Below are 19,272 nucleotides of genomic sequence, written 5' to 3'. Positions count from 1 at the left end.
AGCTGAACTGTAGTGCTTCCCATTCTAACCTGGTATTTTAGTAAAGAACTTTAAAAGAAAGTTGTTGCTAGCTTATAAAATGCCAGTCTAATAATGAAGAGGTGACATTTAACAAAATCCACCCCCATTCAGCAAGCATTCAACAGTAAGCACTTTGCTCAAATCCTGTTTATTTAATGAAATATAATCACAAGAGTCTCTTTTAGGTTTATTCTGATACAATTTGTTGACTATTGATAGATTTAAGCACATCTCCATGTGCTTTGTTAAAAAATGGGTGTAGCTATTATAGTGATTGTCACATCAACACTGCATTTATAGAAGTGGAGGAGAATTCACCACATCCTGGCTGTCTCTTCATCTTGTTTAAAGCCACGTAATTTTTAATAGAAAACAAATCAGCAGAATTCTGACTTCTTTTGTCATTCAAGCAAATAAATGTAGGACTCCAAGCCAGAAAATTACATAAAGAAGTGCAGCACTTTCCAAGACCACTTATCATTCACAGGGGCAATAAATCAATCACTTGTGTTCACAATCAGATGAGCAGACCTCTGAAATTCTTTTCCTAGCACCCATGCAACTCCCATTAATGTAATGGCAGTAACACGCCTGTGTCAGGAAACAAACGAATTGCTTTGTAGATCTCCAGCTATAGCAAAAAAAAAGGGACTGGATGCAATAATGCAATATTTTGGTGTATGTTAATCCCAACTCTAAATTGCTGTTGCATAAAATAACTACAGAACACTCACCACAATGCACTAAAAATAAAAACACTTGCTAGTGATGACAATCGTAGTAAACCACTGGCAAAATATAGTTTATTTTCATGAATCACTTTTGCTTCTTATTGAAGCCTCTCCTTCACTTTAGGACTTCCAGGATGTTATTTTTATCCTCCAGGGGTGCAGCCTTATCAAAGAGGTTGCATCTGAACTATATTATAATAAGCTGCATCCAAGCAACTGTCATACCTCTTCTATTAATGTGAGAGAAGTATCAAGAGGAATAGTACCAAAAGAATAATAAAACCAATATTTGGATAAATTTTATTAGGGTTTGGTTTTTGGTGGTTTTTCCCCCCCAAGAACAAAAACTTTGCGATATAGATTTTGGCCCAGAAGAAAAAGCAACTTCCAGAACGACTGCCAAGTATTTGCTGTGGATGAGCATTTCTGCTTGCTATAACCACAGAGAATCCAAGGGCTGTAGCCAAGGCTCCATTTCAGCTCTCTTCTGAGCCACAAAGTACTCAAACAGAAGAGTCAAAACTCAATGCTTGCCAAACGCTGTGTCCTTTTGCTAGATTAACTTCACAGCACTTCACTGACAATTATCTGGAAATATTTAAACTAACTGGAGGCTACATTTACATCTTAAATTGAAGCATTTCCATTTTCGCTTCAATTTCCATTTCTGCCCTCCCACCACTTTTCAGGAATGCATCACCCAGACAGAGGGACAGCGTTCTCACTTTCCAATTTGGAGGACAGGGGTTTGGTTTTGGTTGTTTTTCTGTTGTTGCTTTGGTTTGTTGGTTTTTCTTTCAGAAACTTTTAAACTTGCACTTGAAAAATGGGAGAGAGGGAGATGAACTACATTTGGACTCCAAGGCTGCAATCTGGTGGGCACTGCTGCACAGCTGCCTTTTCGGACAAGGACACAGTCCAAAGATGGAGGCCAGGAATAACGCCCCTGCCAGCAGCATCCCAGGAGCTCCAGCTCCTGCTCCTCACTGGGTGTTCCCTAGGGACTGATGTTTTCCTGGAGACTGCTGACCCTCAGTGACTGTTGTGGCCCTCAGGCAGTCCTGGGCGAGTGCAGCACCCCTCTGAAAGCTTCTCAGGGGCATGAAGAGTTTTCCCCTCTGCCTGAAACCCACGATTCAAATCAACCCAGCTCACCCTACACAAGGGCAGCAGCAAAAGAGAGCCTAAAGCGACCCAAATTATGACATCATTTACTGCTTTGCTTCCCTTGCACAGCAGTAAATTCCTCTGTGGATGGCACAGCCAAGCTGGCTGGCACCAAATGTGCCCCAAGCTCCCTTGGAGCAGCCCCAGTGGCAGGTACTCACCCTCCGGCAGCGGCCGCGTGCAGGCACGTTCTTCCGAAGCTGTCAGGGGTGTCTATGTCAAAGCCTGCAGACAGCACGTGCTCATTACTAAACAAGGACACTATGCTATACTTTTGTCCTAGTTAAACCACAAGAAACATCGCAGAGACAGAAAAATCAGTTAGTTGGGAAAAAAACAGAACGCGAGCAACTACAGTCAGAGAGAGGTTGTCACGGGAACAGCGAGCAGCTGCTCCGCTTTGGCAGCTCTATAAAAAGAGCTGAGAAGTTGATGAGCGTCTATTTCCGCATCCAGCTCCTCCACATCCCTGTTTACAGCCATGTGACAGGTGTTTAGGAGGCAGAGACTCATCAAGAGGACTGCGACAGCAGGACAGGAAGACAGAAAACACGAAGACGTGAGGAAGAACAACAGAGTCAGCCTAAACATGAATTGGGGCCATTTTTATTGTGTGTGGTTGTCAGATTGGGAAGAGGCTTCCAGGAGCATGTGGGGATATTCATCAAGATGCACAAGGCCAAAGATATCAGCCTGACAGTGCTAACTCTGATCACCCAGGGTGTTTTCTCTTCCTGTCTAGTGGTCAAGGCCAGAACACACCAAGACTTAATGTAATGGGGCATGTAATTACCATTTTTCACATTTCTTTTATATCCTACAGGACTCAAGTTAAGGGGGAAAAGTAGTTGTAGGATATTTTACATGTTAAGCAATGAAGGAGTTTTCTAGAAAACTCATATGATCTGGGTCAGGATTTTTAAACTCATTGGAACTCCTGCCTGGAAAAAGCAAAATTTGGGATTTGGCCACTGATTACTGACTCTTTTGAAATGGTTGCATAAGCAAGCTCTGGCTTCTTCTGTGTTGGGCTCTGGTGAGGATCCCAAGACTGTTCTCTTGACACTACACTTTCACTCATTTTCCCTCTCATGCCCCCAGAACTTTGGCCAGCCTAACTCCTTAACTGCAGATTCAGAAACACACTTTAGCTGCATGTAAAATACATCATCATCATCAGTGGGATGTAATACCTGTGCCAGTGCAGACCCCAAGGAGATAATTTCAGAATTACTCCTTTGGGGGGCAGGGGGGAGAATTCCCAAAACAAAACAGGACCTCACATTCCTGCAGTTTGGAAAGGGGTTCTAAATTCCCTCCCTCCCCCGGTAAATTAGTCTAAACTCTCTGAACCTGCCAGGAGAAAAGAGCTTTGGGCACGAACAGCACAGGATGCAAGGAAGTACCAGCATGGCTCTGGGAAAGCCTCGCATCCTCTGGTGCACTGCCCCACACAGCCCAACACAGCAGCACAGGAAGCCTTTCATTTGAATAATTCACAAGAAAAAGTAGAAAGGGGCTGCAAGCAGCAGAGACAAACACTACTCGAGTTCCAGGGACACTGGGGGATTCACTCACCCGATGACAACAATTTCCTGCAGCAGTCTGAGTGGGCATTCAGCGCTGCTAAGTGTAAAGGGAACATGTTGTGGATCCCACACCTGAAAGGGACAACGGCCTCATGAGAAAATGTAGATTACATACATACACAGCACATCAAAAGCTCCTTACAGAAAGGCAACATTTTCTCATGCTTTTCTAGGAAGATTCTTTCTTGGTGCCCGCCATTATTTTTATCTGTATTTCCTTAACAGCCTTCTCGAGAGTTAAAAATATTCCGATGCAGCAAAATCTTGGCATTATGCTTTGAACAGAATGTGGCAGGATTGTTTCCAAAAAATTCAAGGCAAAGCCAAGGTAAGGGAGGAAGTAAGAGAGCAGATACGGCTTGAAGTCAATTGCCCAGTGAGCCACAAATTTCAGCACCAGCTACACATATGGCAACTGCCATTCTGAGGGAAAAGTAAATGCCAAAACCTCCTCTACATTTATTTCTGAAACCCTTTTTTTTTTTTTGCAGATGACTCTTCACACTTCCTTTAGGCTGCCATGTCATGGTTTTCTTCCACATCCTAAGAACTAATAATCCAATTTTCCTATTTGTTCCAGCTACTCTCCTCACCTCCCCTTTCACTTTTTCCTCCCTTTAACATGACCCTCTTTTCAATTACATGATAAACTTCTCAGAGCAGACATGATGGGTAAGAAAAGAAAGGCAGCCATTAGATTGAGCCTATCTATCATTAGTCTAAATCTGTATCAGGCAAAGATGTAGTTTTTAAACAAGCTGAGCACTCAGCAACTTCAATTAATAGCAGGAAATCATGTCAGTTCAGTCCCTAGGCATGCCACTGCTTACTGTCTTAGAATACTTTCGGGTCTGGACATCTTGGTATCTTTCATTCTGCATTGTTTTGTGTAAAGCATCTTGTTATTTTAGACATATTATCCTACTGGCAGTTCTCCAAGTGCACATAAACACAGAGCCTCTGAAACCAACTAGCTTGACAAGATTATCATCTACTGCCTGCTCCAGCAGATATATTTTTTTAAATTACAAACTTTGGAACAATAGCAGATGGATTCCTATCAGTCCTTCATTTCTGCAAAACAATTGGTGGATGGGAGAGTATGATCACCTCATGGAAGAGGATTTCAGATACAGATCCAAGGATCTTATCTTTCTGCGAGACTCACCATAGACCATAATTACTTATGAAGCTTCAGACAAAAATTAATGTGGATGTTTATAAAGATACCTTGCTCTCTCCAGGATCTTATACATAAATGTATTTAACTAATTTGGGTTTGTTTTCAAAAAGTTTATTCTTTTCAGAATCCACAGGCCCATTCTTCCTCCGCCTTCATATTAAATGTGTCCTCCTTGCTGCTTCACTACACTGAGGACTGATGTGTGCTGCTGTACAGATTTTAATTTTGCTATTAGCAGCATCTATATCTTAGAGAAAATCTTTTAAGAGAGGATCTGACAGCCTGGTCTTTGAAGAAACCAGTGCAAGCTCCACTGAGCTGCTGCATCTATACAAACAGATTGCATTTTCTAGCCATGGATTCATTTATTTAAGGTAATATTGGACATTTTGTATTGCTGTGCTTCTCCCTACAACCATTTCCCTCTGTCTCCTCCTCCACCTAGTTATCTAATGCAATATTATTCACCTTTTTGGTCAAGATTTCCACCCAGCAGATATTTTGGCTGGTTTCCACTGAAATCCACTATCTGCACATTTGCTAGCCAGTGTCCCACTTCTGCAGTGCTGTTCACACTGGTTCCTCCCATCACTTGCACACTTCCACTTCCAGTGCATTGCCTCAAAGACTGGCCAAGCTGTCTGCACTTGTTGTGAACAGTGCTGCAGAGTTGTCTTTTCTAAACCTGTTTGGGGAGCTCACCCAGTGTTATTTACATGCAGCACATATTGAAAGCACATTTAGCACAGGCAGTAGCATCATTTCCATCTGCCTGGTATCTCTGAGCCAACTTCTTATTTCACTTATTTCTGCTGCTGGAAAAAGTATTTTATTTGATCAATGTTCTGGTCATCCAACTGGGAAATAGAAATTTCTAACTGGAGAACCCTGATTCCAAGAGTGGAGTGGGCTATCCCAGTGCATCTCATTTTCCCTTAAAATCTCAAGCTAACAGACAGTGACTGACTGCACTGGAGAGAGAGGAAAAACATACACCTCTATTAAGATACCAAGATCTTTAGGCTGGCTGTATTAATGAAATCCAGTGACATTAGTTGAAGCCTGTGGAATTACATTATCCATGTAAATTGAAGATCTGTTCCACCTTCTGAGTTTGTAGGATGACAATTGTACTCAACAAAGGAGAGTGGGCAAATGTGTCATTTGCATAAACTTTATCAAGCAAATAAACAAAATACTGAGAGCTGCAAGTATCCTCCAAATTCAAACCAAATTTGCATTTGAAAGCAGGGTTTCCTAACTAGGTAAGTCAAGAGAAGGCACAGATTTCTATGGCAGGTTCTAGGTAGAAGACAAATTCTATTTTGGAGACATGTGGAGGTAATTGCCAAAACCTTACATTCATGAAATCAGATGCTGCTCTGAAATACCTGGTACAGATATCCCTCACAGCACTGCATTATCCTGATCTCATTACGCCCAGGTTTGCTGTTTCCTTTTGACAGACCCTAAGAACCTAACCATAACTAAACAATACTAAAGTACTCTCTCTATATATATATACATACATATAAATATATACACACACACCCCCACTTCATGTACATGAATACCACTGTTCCCCATCAATGCTTCAGGGAAAAGAAGCAGTACTTGTACTAGTAATCATGCAAGTGGGCACAACAGGCACTTTGCAGAGAACTCCACACTTCCCAATTGTTCATATTTTAGTCTCATGTCACCCACTGAAGTACAGTACAATTACGCTTGTCCATTTTAACCTTCCCACTTCAGAAGGTGAGGAGCAGCTGCGTTTCCAGGCATTGGACATAACACTTGATCCTTAGGAACAGCTCCACTTGAGGCACCTACTTGGCAGTATCAGCTCCGCTGGTTATGAGGGTGTTGATCAAAAGCTCGTGTCCGTATCTTGCAGCCACGTGCAGAGGGGTGTTACCATCCTTATCAACACAGTCAATTTCCCCTCCTGCAAAAGATATTTTTATACAGTTTAACACTGAGAAGTTCAGCATGAACCAGTGACCACAAGTGCTATTTGTCTCTAGCGAATGCAGCATGAACAGCCCAGCCACAGAGACACTAAATTTCCCAGAGCAAGGACCAGCACACAGCAAGCTGTCAGCTGTCAGCCACAGGTACTGAACATGGTCTGGCAGCAGCATTTGCACCTCCCTCTCCACCTGCAGTGGTGGGGAAGAGTGGTGGGAATGGGATGATGTACAGGGGTCAAGTACACAATTTGGATTTGCTGCCTATCTAAAGGTACAAATGGGTGCCCTGAAATAAACTACAAAATAATCTGCTGAAACTGCACCCTCATTTGTAAAGGCATTGCCACTCAGCCTTATCTGTATGACAACAATGTTAAATAGAGTTCACTCAGGAGGCCAGCAGGAACACTCTACCAACAAACGTGTTGTGTGCTCTTTGTGTGTCTTACCAAAGAACAACCAAGCAGTGCTCATGTAAAACTTTTCCTTTTGCAATTTAAGCCTGGCATCTTGTGTTTTAGTCACATAAGCAGGAAAAATGGATTATTTCTTTAGACAGATTACAGACAAGTCCCTGTTTTCTTTTTGGACCAAGAACTGTTAACTTCTTCAGTCTCTCCTTGCCAGTCAGGTTTACTGCACTCCAACTACTCTCTCCTTCCCCCAGTCCTCTCCAGCTGGCCTGCATCCTTCTGGAAGCAAAAGCCAAAACCAGTACTACAGCTGACATCTCCCAGTGCTGAGGTGAGCAAACAGGATTACTTCATGCCCGCTGGCTGCACTCCTGGACATTGCACAGCACCATGTACATCCATGATCCATTTCTTTAAGCACCACTGCTGACTTGTGGTCAACAACCACAAACTCCAGATCCCCTTTTGAGGGACCCACCTGGCTGTTGCCATTCTGAACTTGTCCAGCTGATACTCCTGCCTCTGTGTGTGATTTTTCTTTTGCTTCACTCGCATTATAACTTCTGTCTCCAGTTCTACAGGATCATTTTTCATTCTGACTCCACCTTCTGCCAAACTAACAGTCTCTCCCAACTGCATTTTTTTTCTCCAAATGTTAAAAACACATTTTCTATTCCACTGTCCAAGCTTTTAATGAAAATACTGGATAGTTCCAGATCCAGAAGGAAAACTAAAAACTCCGTCACTACACCTTCCATTTCAACAGCAATCCATTTATTACTAATCTCCAAGTGTAGTTTTACAACCAGTTATGCACCGACACTGTAATATTTTAATATTCTGTTAGTTTGCTGTGAGAATACTTCCTGAAAGCATGTAAAAAGTCTTGCTAATATCAGGATGTGGTAATATTTACTGCATGTCCACCCTTGCAGGAGATAACAAGGCTTAAATGCAACAAGAAGAGTTCTAGTAAAGCACTAGACAACATGCCCTGAGAAGCTGTGGACTCCCCATTCCTGGAAGTGTTCAAGGCCAGGCTGGATGAGGCTCTGAGCAACCTGGTCTAGTGCAAGGCATCCTTGCCCACGGCAGAGGGGTTAGAACTAGATTATATTTAAGGTCTTTTCCTGTCCAACATTTCTAATTTCTAATTTTTTAATGGTAAATGAAGGTCAGTGAAATGCTTGAACAGGATCCCTGGGGCAGAGCACCCACCAGTGAAGGTCTCTACAATCAGAACCTGCACATGGAAAAGTCAGAGTACTGTGCTGTGTTCACAAAGCCTATTAAACTGCTGTAGAAGAGAATTGTGATGTTCCAGCTTCTTTTACTCTTGAGAAACCTGTGCAAGATACTGCCTACTTTGGCTGACCTATGTAACATTCTCCAGCATTTCTCTTCCCCCATTTTTAAAGAAAGGTATCACATTTGCAGTTTTCCAATTTTAAGGTAATCCATTCTTCCTCTACAGGTTGCTAGAGACAGCAACCAGAAATTGAGACATCGTTAACCAACTCATTAAGTACTGCAGAATGAAACTCCATTTATTTAAATCATTGACATTTCTCTCTTCCACAAGATCCCATGGCAGTAAGGTATAAAGTCACTTGCAATGACATCTGTGTACAATACTAAAATTACAGGGGCAGAAAATGAGGAAAGAAAGAAGTGAAACCCAAGTAAGTGGAAGCAGAGTAGAGAGGTGTGAAGGACTGATGAAGAACTGCCAGTCCTTTCACACACAAATCCAACAGCGAGCAAACAATGGCTCTAAGCCTGAGCATACTACACTAAACAACTAAAAATTTCAGTAAAGCACAGTTTCTTGCATTTTGCCCCAACTCCCTTTTATTATTACTATTTTATTTATCCCAGGAGAGAGATGACAACAATTTGCGTGATGACCTGAAAGAAGCATAATGTACTGGAGACCTCAATTTTTAAACACAATCTTGTTTAAATGTGCCATTACATTTAAAGCACAATTGCTCAGCCATCTTCAACATTTCACACTTCAGTTCCAAGTCTGGGATTTTGGAAAACCAAAAAAAAGCCCCAACCAATGAACAAAGCCCAGACCATCCTGTCTCATGTAGTGGCCCAAACTGGGAACCTTAAGTAAAGAATCAGTAATAGCAACCTCTGTCATTCAGAAACAGGCCTTTCCCAGATCTCCAACAAAAATAATTGCTATATGCTACAGTACTCTTGGACAAAAAAGATGCCTGAAAAATGACTGATAATCAGGAATCCTGGCTATGCCAGAACAAACAAGGCAGTGCTGCTCCTCCCTCCTGAGTACATGCTCAACACTTCATGAAGACAGTGGTGAGGGATGAGCTATGAGAGGTGAGAAAAGCGCAGCCACTGAGTGCAGAGTAAAAAAAATGTTTTGAGCTCTAAGAACACCAGGGCTCCCAAAGGAGGACAACTAGAAAATTATGCATTCTTCTCAGCAGAAAAAAGACCTAAATACTCCTCTGAACTCTTGTTTTCAGGTTAAGGATCTGAACGGATCATCCAGGCCACTGTCAGCTGGAAGATTATGGAATTTTGTTAACAACCAAAATCTCAGCTTGTGATGACACGATGGAATGAGAGCTGTCAGTGCAGCTCAAAGCCAGAAGTTCATGGAGCTGCCCTCTGAGTCAGAACAACGGAAAATTGCAACAGTGGACATGCCTGATCTCTTGGAGAGCCATTCCAGAGGCAGAGAAACTCACCGTTCTGGATGAGGGTCTGCGACCGCGTGAACCTCCCATGGACAGCTGTCATGTGCAGGGGGCTCTTTCCATCCTTACTCTGACAGAAATGAAACAGACCAGTGGTTCAGCATGTGAAGGCTTATGAAATCAAAGGTACAATGAGTACAGAACAATGTTTTGGGTTTTAGAGAAAGAAACTGAGACAAGGAAAGCTGAGCAATGAGAAAACAGCACGGGAGTGGTACCAGCCTCTCTACTCACATCACTTCATGTTTATTGCCATGGGGTTTCGCCTTCATTGGCAAGCACAATCCCTAACTTCTTCTTAATAATTCTGAGTTAAAATAGTGCATTGACTATTCACTGATCTCAAGGGACTTGCCAGATGTTAAATGCTGGAAGTTAAATGCCAGTTTCACAGATGGGAATTTTAAATAAAGTAGTCAAAACCTTATATGAGCTCAGAAGACCTCAAGTCTTCTGATACTTATACCAGTACCCTCTGTTGGACAACAGCAAGTCCCTTTCAGCTTCATCAAGATGTATCAGTTGTGCCTCAAGAATATTCAGATATCCTAAGCAGAATTAGACTTTGTAATCTTGGGCTCTAAAGCAGGCAACCAGTAACCTTCGGTTTTATTCCCGGGAAAGGCAACTTTTTGGAATCAGGTTTAATTATATCCATATTATAGGGGGAAGAAAAATACTTAAAAGGAATAGTTCCTTGACTTAGCACCATTCCCTGAGACAACATTTTGACAGAGCTCCTGGGACTATATTTTAGTACTGATTCGTGCCTTCATGAAAGTGGCTGGCCTGGAGTTTAGAGCTGTCATTGTATTTATCAAGGCACTGAGAGCTCCTCTGCTGGGATGTAATCTCACCCAAACAGTTTCATGATCAACATTCTCAGCATCACTCTAATTCCATCAAGGATTTAAAGCCATGCTGTATTTGTTATTACAGCTTCCTCCTGAGATATGCAAAATAGGATAAAGAAAAACTGTAAAGCTGGAATTCAAGTTTTACCTGAATATTAACATCTGCCCCATTATTCACTAGTAGTTCAAGACACAGTGCTCCATGAGTGGAGGCAGCAGCAAAATGCAAGGGGGTGAATCCATTGTTATTAGGCTGATTTACATTAGCACCATAGTCAATCAGCTCATTAACAACAGAATCCTGACCATTGTAACAGGCAATGTGAAGTGCAGTATTTCCGTAGATGTTCATCTCATCAATCTAAAATGAGACAAGGAGACATAGTTAAAATTACAGACATCAGCTTAGCATTTTATGTAATGCATCACACACTGCAAATGGAAATAGCTGGAGGCCTGAACTGTCATAGGGCATAGTTCTCACCAGCACATTTCATCGACAAATTATACTCCCAGACAGCTTAACTTAGAATGCTTTGCCTTTCCTATTATTAACTTTTTATCCTACTGACAATTTCTAAAACCAGTGTGAAGCTTAAAGCTGATAGCAGGACTACATAATGATGATAATGATGACAAAAGTCCTAACAAGCTGGAAAACTTTTCCATCTAAGTGGAAAAGCAGGATGAATAAAAAGCTCACAATCTTTATCTTTAAAAAAATTACAGCAGTGAGTATTGAGTTTTTGTGAACAGAACCAGGCATAAGAGCTGTTTCCACAGTTTTATTTTGGGTAGGGAGTGAAGGTGTCTGAGTGAGGGCAATGTGAAAGTACACAGACACACTTCAATAAGAAACCACTTTCAGTAGCTCAGTATTATAAAGATGTAATTAAGATTATGTTACTTCTTGATGACCAACCTAGTATGCAACTGCTGTTCTATAAAGTAGGACCAGACAGATTGTACAAAAGACTCGGGAATGGCATGAACAACCTTCCATGAAATACAGGCGTCTCGAGATTATATCCCCAGTGGTGGTGAATGTGGAACTCAAAGGGAGTTATTAGGATAGCATTGCTAATAACAGGAAACAGCTATTCCCCTTCAACTTCACAGCCAACAACCTGTGAACATGAACTTCTGACAATTTTTTGGTAGGTCAAGTCAGCTGAAAATGCCATGGCAAAAGCAATGGCTTTATTTGACATCTCTGATTAACTGTCTGATTAGGCTCCTCTGGTCATCTCACCACTGCTTTGAGGAGTTGACAATAACAAGAAGTCCATGCCCTGAAGAAAATTTACTTTCCAGAGTGAAAACAATCCATCAGCTACAGAGGAAGTACAGGTCTGTAAACTGAAACGGCCTGAACTGCTGTTTAGTAAAGCATGCAGTGTACATGTTGAGAACAACCATTCATCGTATCAAAGGAAATGCTGACTCAAGGAAGATTTCGTTACTCCCTCTTCTTCTGCAGGAACAGGATATATCACCTGATTCCTTCAGCAAGGTGGCCTGGAATTTACTGTCCATATCAGACTTTCCTTAATACAGAGTGTTTCCTGGCTCTTGAACCAATAAACTACAAGAAGCATGAGGTGGTCTGGAAAATGGGACTCCTTTTCTTTAGAAGCTCTTCCACTGTCTTTAGCAGCATCCATAAGAAAGAAGAAAATACTATCCCTAAATAGAGAGAAACAAAGTGCACATTACCACATTACCTCCACCCCCAGGTTAAGGAGTTGTTTCACAATGTTAATCTGCCCATTGGATGCAGCTGCATGAAGTGGGGTGTAACCCTTCTTGTCTTTACAAGTCACTTCTGCACCATGATTAATCAGTAAGGCAACAACTTCCAGGTGACCTTCAAAAGACAAAAGATAGTTATCAATGAGTAAACCATCCTACAGCATCACTTCTCCCAAATTACTGCTTTCTTGCTACCACACTGCCCTTTCACTGCTGTTTCAAAGTGCTCCCACAGTTTTCCAATGGAAGAAAAAGCATTTTCATAAATGTTTCTAATCCTAGCTCCAAGGCCTTGTGAAGAAATCCATGCATTCACCTTCTCCAAATGTGTCAAATTTCTTTTTACTGAATTGATTTTTCAGTTGCCAAAAGATCAAAACCACACCTCTTTTCCATTTATTTCTCTAAAGCTAAGAGTTGGTGTTTTATTCTCCCTCTTACAGAGGATTGTGATACAGTGAGCTTAGGAGCATGGCAATACAAGTCTCCCAAAACAGCATCCTATAAATGTCACCTGCAAACACAACTACTAACACTTCTTGGGTTTTTTAGAGATAAAAAATAACCTTAATGAATGATAAAATGGAGAGGTATAGTCTTATTGCTTCATGCTGAGACAGAACTGTTTGTCTTAGAATTAATCATTTATTTTGTCGAACACCATGCAAAGTTATGCTCCATCTGAGTTGCAGAGCACTTGCATGACAAGGGGCAGCTCTGGTCATGTGCAGGACCTAGGACACCATATGTACAAAGTGTCCAAAGATAATTAGTGTCCAAAAATAATTAAATATTCAAGAAACTCTGTGAGGGTTTACAGCTCTCATGTCATTATCTAACTTCTGTCTAAATTGCACCACAGACTCCATTGCTAATTTAGGCCTTAGATGTTATCTAAATACTTTTAAAAGTACATAATGAATTTCTGAAAATATTTAAGTGGAAAAGAGGCGTGGAATTGCACAGCACAATGTAAGAGCCCTTCGAATCTAGAGTGAAGTTCAAAGCTCGTTAGCTCAAAAGCCACATCACAGTTGTTGGCAAGAGCCTTTCCATCTGTCTGTGTATATCAAAAAACCACACAATATGCTTTTCTCACAGTTTGAAATCTCCTATTATCTCATTTCCAAAAGTGCCAGGATTAAAATCAAGATTTCTGACAGGTCAAATGAAAGAGTTCCTGGCTGAGGGCACACAACTCTCCACAAATTGTAACCTGAAATATACAGCTTGGCCAACAAAAGCTCTTGAACAAGAATGACCGCTATAACAGGCAACCTTGTATTTTTAAATTATAATGTCCCAGTGTAAGAAGCTTGCCTTTAACTTGAAAGGAATGATAAGGCAAACTGATTTGGTAACACTGCTGATTTTTCGAACAGACATTCAGTTGCTCTTGTCCACTCTGAAATACAAGGTGACAATTTGCTCCTAACAGGAAGAAAGTGCCTATTGTGCATTTCCTAAGAACATCATAACTTAGCTACTTAAAAATTTCAATAAACAGCAATATTTATGATAACAGTTACCTGCATTTCACTGAAAGTACTTTTTAGCAAAAACTGAAACAAATATAACCTGGGTTTTTTCTAGCACAAATATAAGTTCAGGCTTGACTTAAGAGTCAGGATAAAAAGACCAAAATGAAAAAGCAACACAAGAAGCCCACAATTAACTGTCTTAAAAAGGAAATCACAGCCAAGATCTCCCTAGCTGAAAACCCATAAATGGACAGTGTTTATTTAGATCAGCTGAACCCTTCCTTCTTCAGGGTAATTGCAACACTCTCTTTCCATGGCCAGGTCTGTTCTTGTCCATTTTAAGACATGCTATCTGATTGTGAATAGGAAATTGAAAAGAAGGAGCAGCAGCCCAAGCCTTACCCATGTACGCTGCCCAGTGAAGAGCTCTTCTGTCCTTTTTGTCAAAAGCATTGATGTTCGCCCCCTTGGCTAGGAGCAAGTTCACCATCTAGAAGTAACAACAGCAGGTAAACCAACCCTCCAGGCCAAACACTCAAAGGTTTATAAGAAATCAATCTTGCAATAAAGCTGGGATCACAAAATGCTGCATTTGAGTGATAAATTTGTGAATGACACCAATACTGTTCAAAGCCCTGTGCATTCATGACATAGACTGGGGACAGTCACAAGTAACCAGGACAAGTTCTGTGTCCACAGAGGGTCTGACAGCCTGCAGGGCTCTGCTACTGCAATGTGCTTCAAATTCAGCTTGGCAAACTAACTGGAAGAGAAACAGGGCTGAAAGTGAAACTCCACTCTTAGTTTTACTGATAAGACAAATTTAAGCTGGTTTTTGTGGGCTGGGACAAGATTCTTCCAGACCATATCACAACAAACCCTAAGATCTTCTTGATCTTTCCACATGGAGTGTCTTTCTTGCCACACCACAGTGATTTTCATTAAGTTCCCATGTGCCCACAGCAGTGTGGAGAGCACCAGGCTGCTTCCTGTATTTGCTGGCCACAGCACAGCTAAGAGCTGAAAAGCTGCTTTCCCCGCTGCCAATCATCCAACATTAAATGCAAGAAAAATAAGGGGGAAAAAAAAAAAGAAAATCACAGCCACTTTTTCAGCAAAACGTTCTAAAATCCTAAATTCCAGAGCTAGATAATTGTCTTCCTCTCACACACTGTTTTGCCAGAAAGATCAGCTAATAACAGCATATATTAAATTCTCATTTCTGATATTCTCTATCCAAAAGATTTAGATTATGACAGTTAGACACAGGCATTTCTATCTCTTTCCTACCGTGCAGTATTTTAAAGGCCAAACACCATCACCATTTTACAGGAACTACCATTCCTCCTTCTTCTTTTAATTACAGTATGACCAATCAACTTTTGTTCGCAGAGGCTTCCTGTTTCAGTCTAAGAGGTTTTATTCCATATCTAGATCTTCAGGCATGGAATGGGTAAATGAGGATCCTTAAATCCAGATCTGAAGACTAGTAAAACCTAGGAGGCAAAAATCTAGGGGCTTTATTTACAGAAGTTTTTTCATATAGTTAAATAATAATACTAGAATGGTCTTCTTGTATAAGTAGGGAAAAACAGAAGCACATTTTCTGTAAGAACAATTAGAAAAGCAGAGTGACTGGATCTCACACAGCTGCATGTTTCTTCAGTATGGAATGAATCCACCAGTTTTCCTTTCTTTCCATTCCGCCACTCTTAGTTTCACAGGCAGTCTAGCTCCAAAGAGCCAAGGACACCCAGAGCTGCTGGAAGTGGTGGCACAGGCAGCTCTCCAGGAGTGCTCACACACCTCACTTGCACACTGGCTCTACACAGGTACCTTCCAGCCACTGCCACTGCAAGTGGGTGGGGAACCTGTCCCACAGTTTGGGAAGCAGCCAAGTGACGGGAACCCTGGGGGTCAGGTTCATGGGGCTCAGTCCAGAGCCAGCCAGGGCAGGTCAGGAGCACAAAATGAGAGCCCAAAGCAGCCGAGCAGCGCTGGGTGCGGCTCGCCGCGCTCACCTCGATGTGGCCGTTGAGGGCGGCGTGGTGCAGGGCCGTGCGCCCGCCGCGGTCGGACACGTTGACGCTGCTCAGCAGGGGGATGAGGATCTCCGCGCACTTCACCGCCTTGTTGGCGGCCGCCACGTGCAGTGGTGTCTGCCAGTTCTTGTCCCGGGCGTTGACATCGGCCGAGTGCTTGATGAGGACCTGCACGGCTTCCTGCAATGGCAGCACAGCCGTCACCCAGCAGCCTGGGGGACTGCACGGCCCCGCTCCTGACGCCTCAGCCACGCCAACTGTGTGTGATGCCTACGCACAGCACAGGGGCCAGGAGGAGGCACAGACAACAACATCCGTCCAAACCATCTCCCAGGGCCCTGGAATGGTACTGTCAATTCCAGTGCCCCAGCACACATCACCTCTGCCATCACTGGGAGCACTGGCCTCACCGTCAGAATTTCCCAGGTGGATTTGAGGATGTCCTAAGCTTCCTATGCAGAGAGCCCATCCTGTTTGGTTGCTTAACCTTCAGTACCTCATAGCTGTGCTCTCAGCGAAGACATGAACTCACCTGAGCCATTACTACCACTGCTGATGCGCTCAGCCTTGGCCAGCAGCGGGACAGTCCTGGAGCTGGCTGGCACTGGCTCTGTCGGACGTGGAGAAGCTTCTGGCAGTTTCTCACAGAAGACACCCCTACTACCATACCCTTGCCACACAAACCCAATGCAGACTGCTACAAAAATTATTTACAAAATGAAAGCATGTCATTTTGTAGTGACAATAACAGCAAAGTGCTCCACATTTTATTTATAAACATGAAAAAGGAAAAAATAAAAAAGATGTGTGAAAAGAAAATTTTAGCTTTGCAAAAACATGAGAATGCTGGTGTCCCCAGCATAGCATTAGCATTCCTGTCCTCCCCAAGGGCTAAGCATAGGCCAGCGGTCTTGACTGCAATATCCATTCTGTCAGCCTGAGACCAAACAACATCTTTTAAGGTTAATTTTGTTGGTAAAAAGTAAATATTTCCCAGTGAGAAAATGTACTCTTCTCTCTTGAGAGTCTCTCTTGCTGGAGAATTCACAATCTGTTAATTTCTGCTTCTACTCATGCATCTGCCATTAAGCAAGTCAGATAAAAACCACATTTTTTTCTCAAAATTGCATTTCTTTTCTTCTTCCTTTCCCCCCCCACAAACAAACAAAATACAGAGGAACTTCTGGGACACAGTAGCATTCAGGCAGCCTTGTCTGATAAATACAACTCACATCTGGTATGTGGGAGAGCCCTAGTCCTACACAGTACCTTATTCTTTTTCCATAAACTGAAAAGTTTTCTGTTAAGCCCAGCCAAAATTTGATTAATGAATAACAAATGCATACAGTACGTTTAAATAGTACTTCTATATCTAGAATGGCCCAGGAGAGTGCCTGCAGTCTGTACCAACACCACATACATTACTAGGAGTTTTATGTCTTTGTCCTCAACTGATCTCAGCAATTTCATTTTCTACAGCCATCTCACAAACTGCCCTCTAACAGATTTGTTCAGTGAGTGACACTGCATCTCTTACAGCACCAATAATGATTTATGACTGTTGATGTCTCAATAGGATTTTGGTTTTTAAATTACAGGCCTACTATTTTAAGAGCCATTTAAATGTAATTCACTGGAGACCTACCCAGCTGGGACATGAAGTCAGCAGGAAAATTCATGCACTCTTAGTGAAAGAAAGAAAAAGCTAAAAGGAGAATTTTTAGAAGCAAATAATACAGACTGAATAACCTAAGCTAAAAAGACTTTAAAAGAAAAACTTCTACACATTTTTGTTTACATCTGCAGTCTGCTGCTCTATTACATTTGGGATCAAAAGTTAAAGTCCTTATGGAAAAGTTTTAATTCTGTTTTTTGAGAGCAAGAGCTTTCCCCTTTAATTAATACAGTTTCTCCATATGCATGTAGTGCTCAGCTATGGTGTAAGCCTCTGCAGTCAGTGTCTCCAGCTATCCAAAATTATCACCGTGAAATCTCTTTTTCAAACTGTTCAAGGCTGGAAGCTGATAAATCCATTAACAATCCTATGTAGACACACTAAGGGTTGCTGATTTGTAAACAAACATTTAAATCCCTAAAGCCCCTGAAAAATCATTAAGACATAAGTAAAGAAGTGTTCATTCTTTTAATCAACATACAAAAGGGTTCAAGGAGATAACTTCTGAATCCTGTGAAATCTTCGTAGTAAAAGATTGGTAATAAAACTTAAAATTTGTCGTTGATTATTCTAAAACAACTGTGCTCACAAGAACTTCCAAAACTACACCAACTCCTACTGGTCAACTTCTGGACCACTAATTCATCTCCTACTATCAGTGGGAACTCCGAATTCACCTACTGCTATCTATTTCTATCGCTATCAAAGCTGCACATTTGTTCACTTGTGTAAGAAGGTAAAAAGCAGCACTGAAATAGCCTCAAAAATGCTGAATCCTGTTTCCAAATTGTTACCAAAAGCAGAAATTATAGTATAAATAACAAAGAAAAAAGGCCAGGAGAAGAAAGCTGTATGTGTTTATAAAATATACCATGAAGAGGGATCAAAGGCTGGTACCTTCCCCTGCTGCCTCACTAATGTACCTGGGCACTCACTGAGAGGTACCAGAACTGCCAGCACACTTTCTCATTGTGCTTCAGCTGACAAAGAGTTAAAAATGAGACTCAAAGCCACAGAAAGACATATATTTTCTGTTAGGACTGTCACTGACGATAAAAATCATGTACTCTGACACATCCAAAAAAAAAATCCAAGCACACTGCAATTCCCGCATCAGACAGACTGTGGCTGTTTTTTAAGGTTTAAGTCTGATCTTTGTTTTCCAACATGGCTTTTTGTATTTTGCCTCATTACAGCATTCATAGTCTATCAGATATTCCTTTCAGAGGGTTTTAGTGGATGCCAGCAGCTGGGAAGCTCAGCCAGCAGCCAAACAATTCCCGAGTTCAGAAGCGAGCCCAGGATTCCGGCCTCCAGGCTTGGCAAGTGCTGGAGTGTTACAGAGGTGATTCGAGTCCATGAGGCTCTGGAAAACAGCCACCCTCTGTCTCTTTTACAATCCCTCCCCTCGTCCCCAGCAGCCAATTCGGTCTGTAGTTGGGCTCACTGTTAACTAAGTATTGGGAGGGTAAAAGTAGACAGGGAGGTCCACAATGGAAAGCCAAGAATAATGGTGCAGTTGAAAACACAGTAAAGCCCAAGCTGCATTCCTGGTAGTTATTGCTGCTCCTTTTTAAGATAGCAATGGAAGGGGTACAACATGATGCCAGAAGATTTCTACTTGTCAAGCAGAAGAAATATGGGCAAACCCTCCCT

At 41.9% G+C, this 19,272-nt stretch overlaps 1 protein-coding gene across 13 annotated transcripts in view; it reads right to left on the bottom strand.

The window, feature by feature from the left end:
• ANKRD44 (ankyrin repeat domain 44) overlaps positions 1-19,272 on the bottom strand; it is a 132,105-nt gene that overhangs the window by 36,121 nt on the left and 76,712 nt on the right. For 9 of the 13 annotated variants that reach the window (XM_042040396.1, XM_042040404.1, XM_042040397.1 and 6 more), the window contains exons 5-12: positions 15,921-16,121; positions 14,302-14,389; positions 12,391-12,533; positions 10,815-11,027; positions 9,804-9,882; positions 6,525-6,639; positions 3,498-3,580; positions 2,081-2,198 (exon numbers count right to left, since the gene is read on the bottom strand). In XM_042040396.1, coding sequence (XP_041896330.1) covers positions 2,081-2,198; positions 3,498-3,580; positions 6,525-6,639; positions 9,804-9,882; positions 10,815-11,027; positions 12,391-12,533; positions 14,302-14,389; positions 15,921-16,121 — 1,040 coding nt within the window. The remainder of the gene's footprint in view (positions 1-2,080; positions 2,199-3,497; positions 3,581-6,524; positions 6,640-9,803; positions 9,883-10,814; positions 11,028-12,390; positions 12,534-14,301; positions 14,390-15,920; positions 16,122-19,272) is intronic. The other 4 variants (XM_042040398.1, XM_042040399.1, XM_042040409.1 and 1 more) reach the window with 1 other exon arrangement.

Source organism: Corvus kubaryi, unplaced genomic scaffold (genome assembly GCF_017639235.1).
Source record: "Corvus kubaryi isolate FWS band 111438036 unplaced genomic scaffold, C.kubaryi_AGA036_p1.0 37396, whole genome shotgun sequence".
In the NCBI taxonomy this organism is placed as follows: Eukaryota; Metazoa; Chordata; class Aves; order Passeriformes; family Corvidae; genus Corvus; species Corvus kubaryi.
Note: the sequence above shows the minus strand (reverse complement) of the source record. Positions and strands in the feature narration are given on the sequence as shown.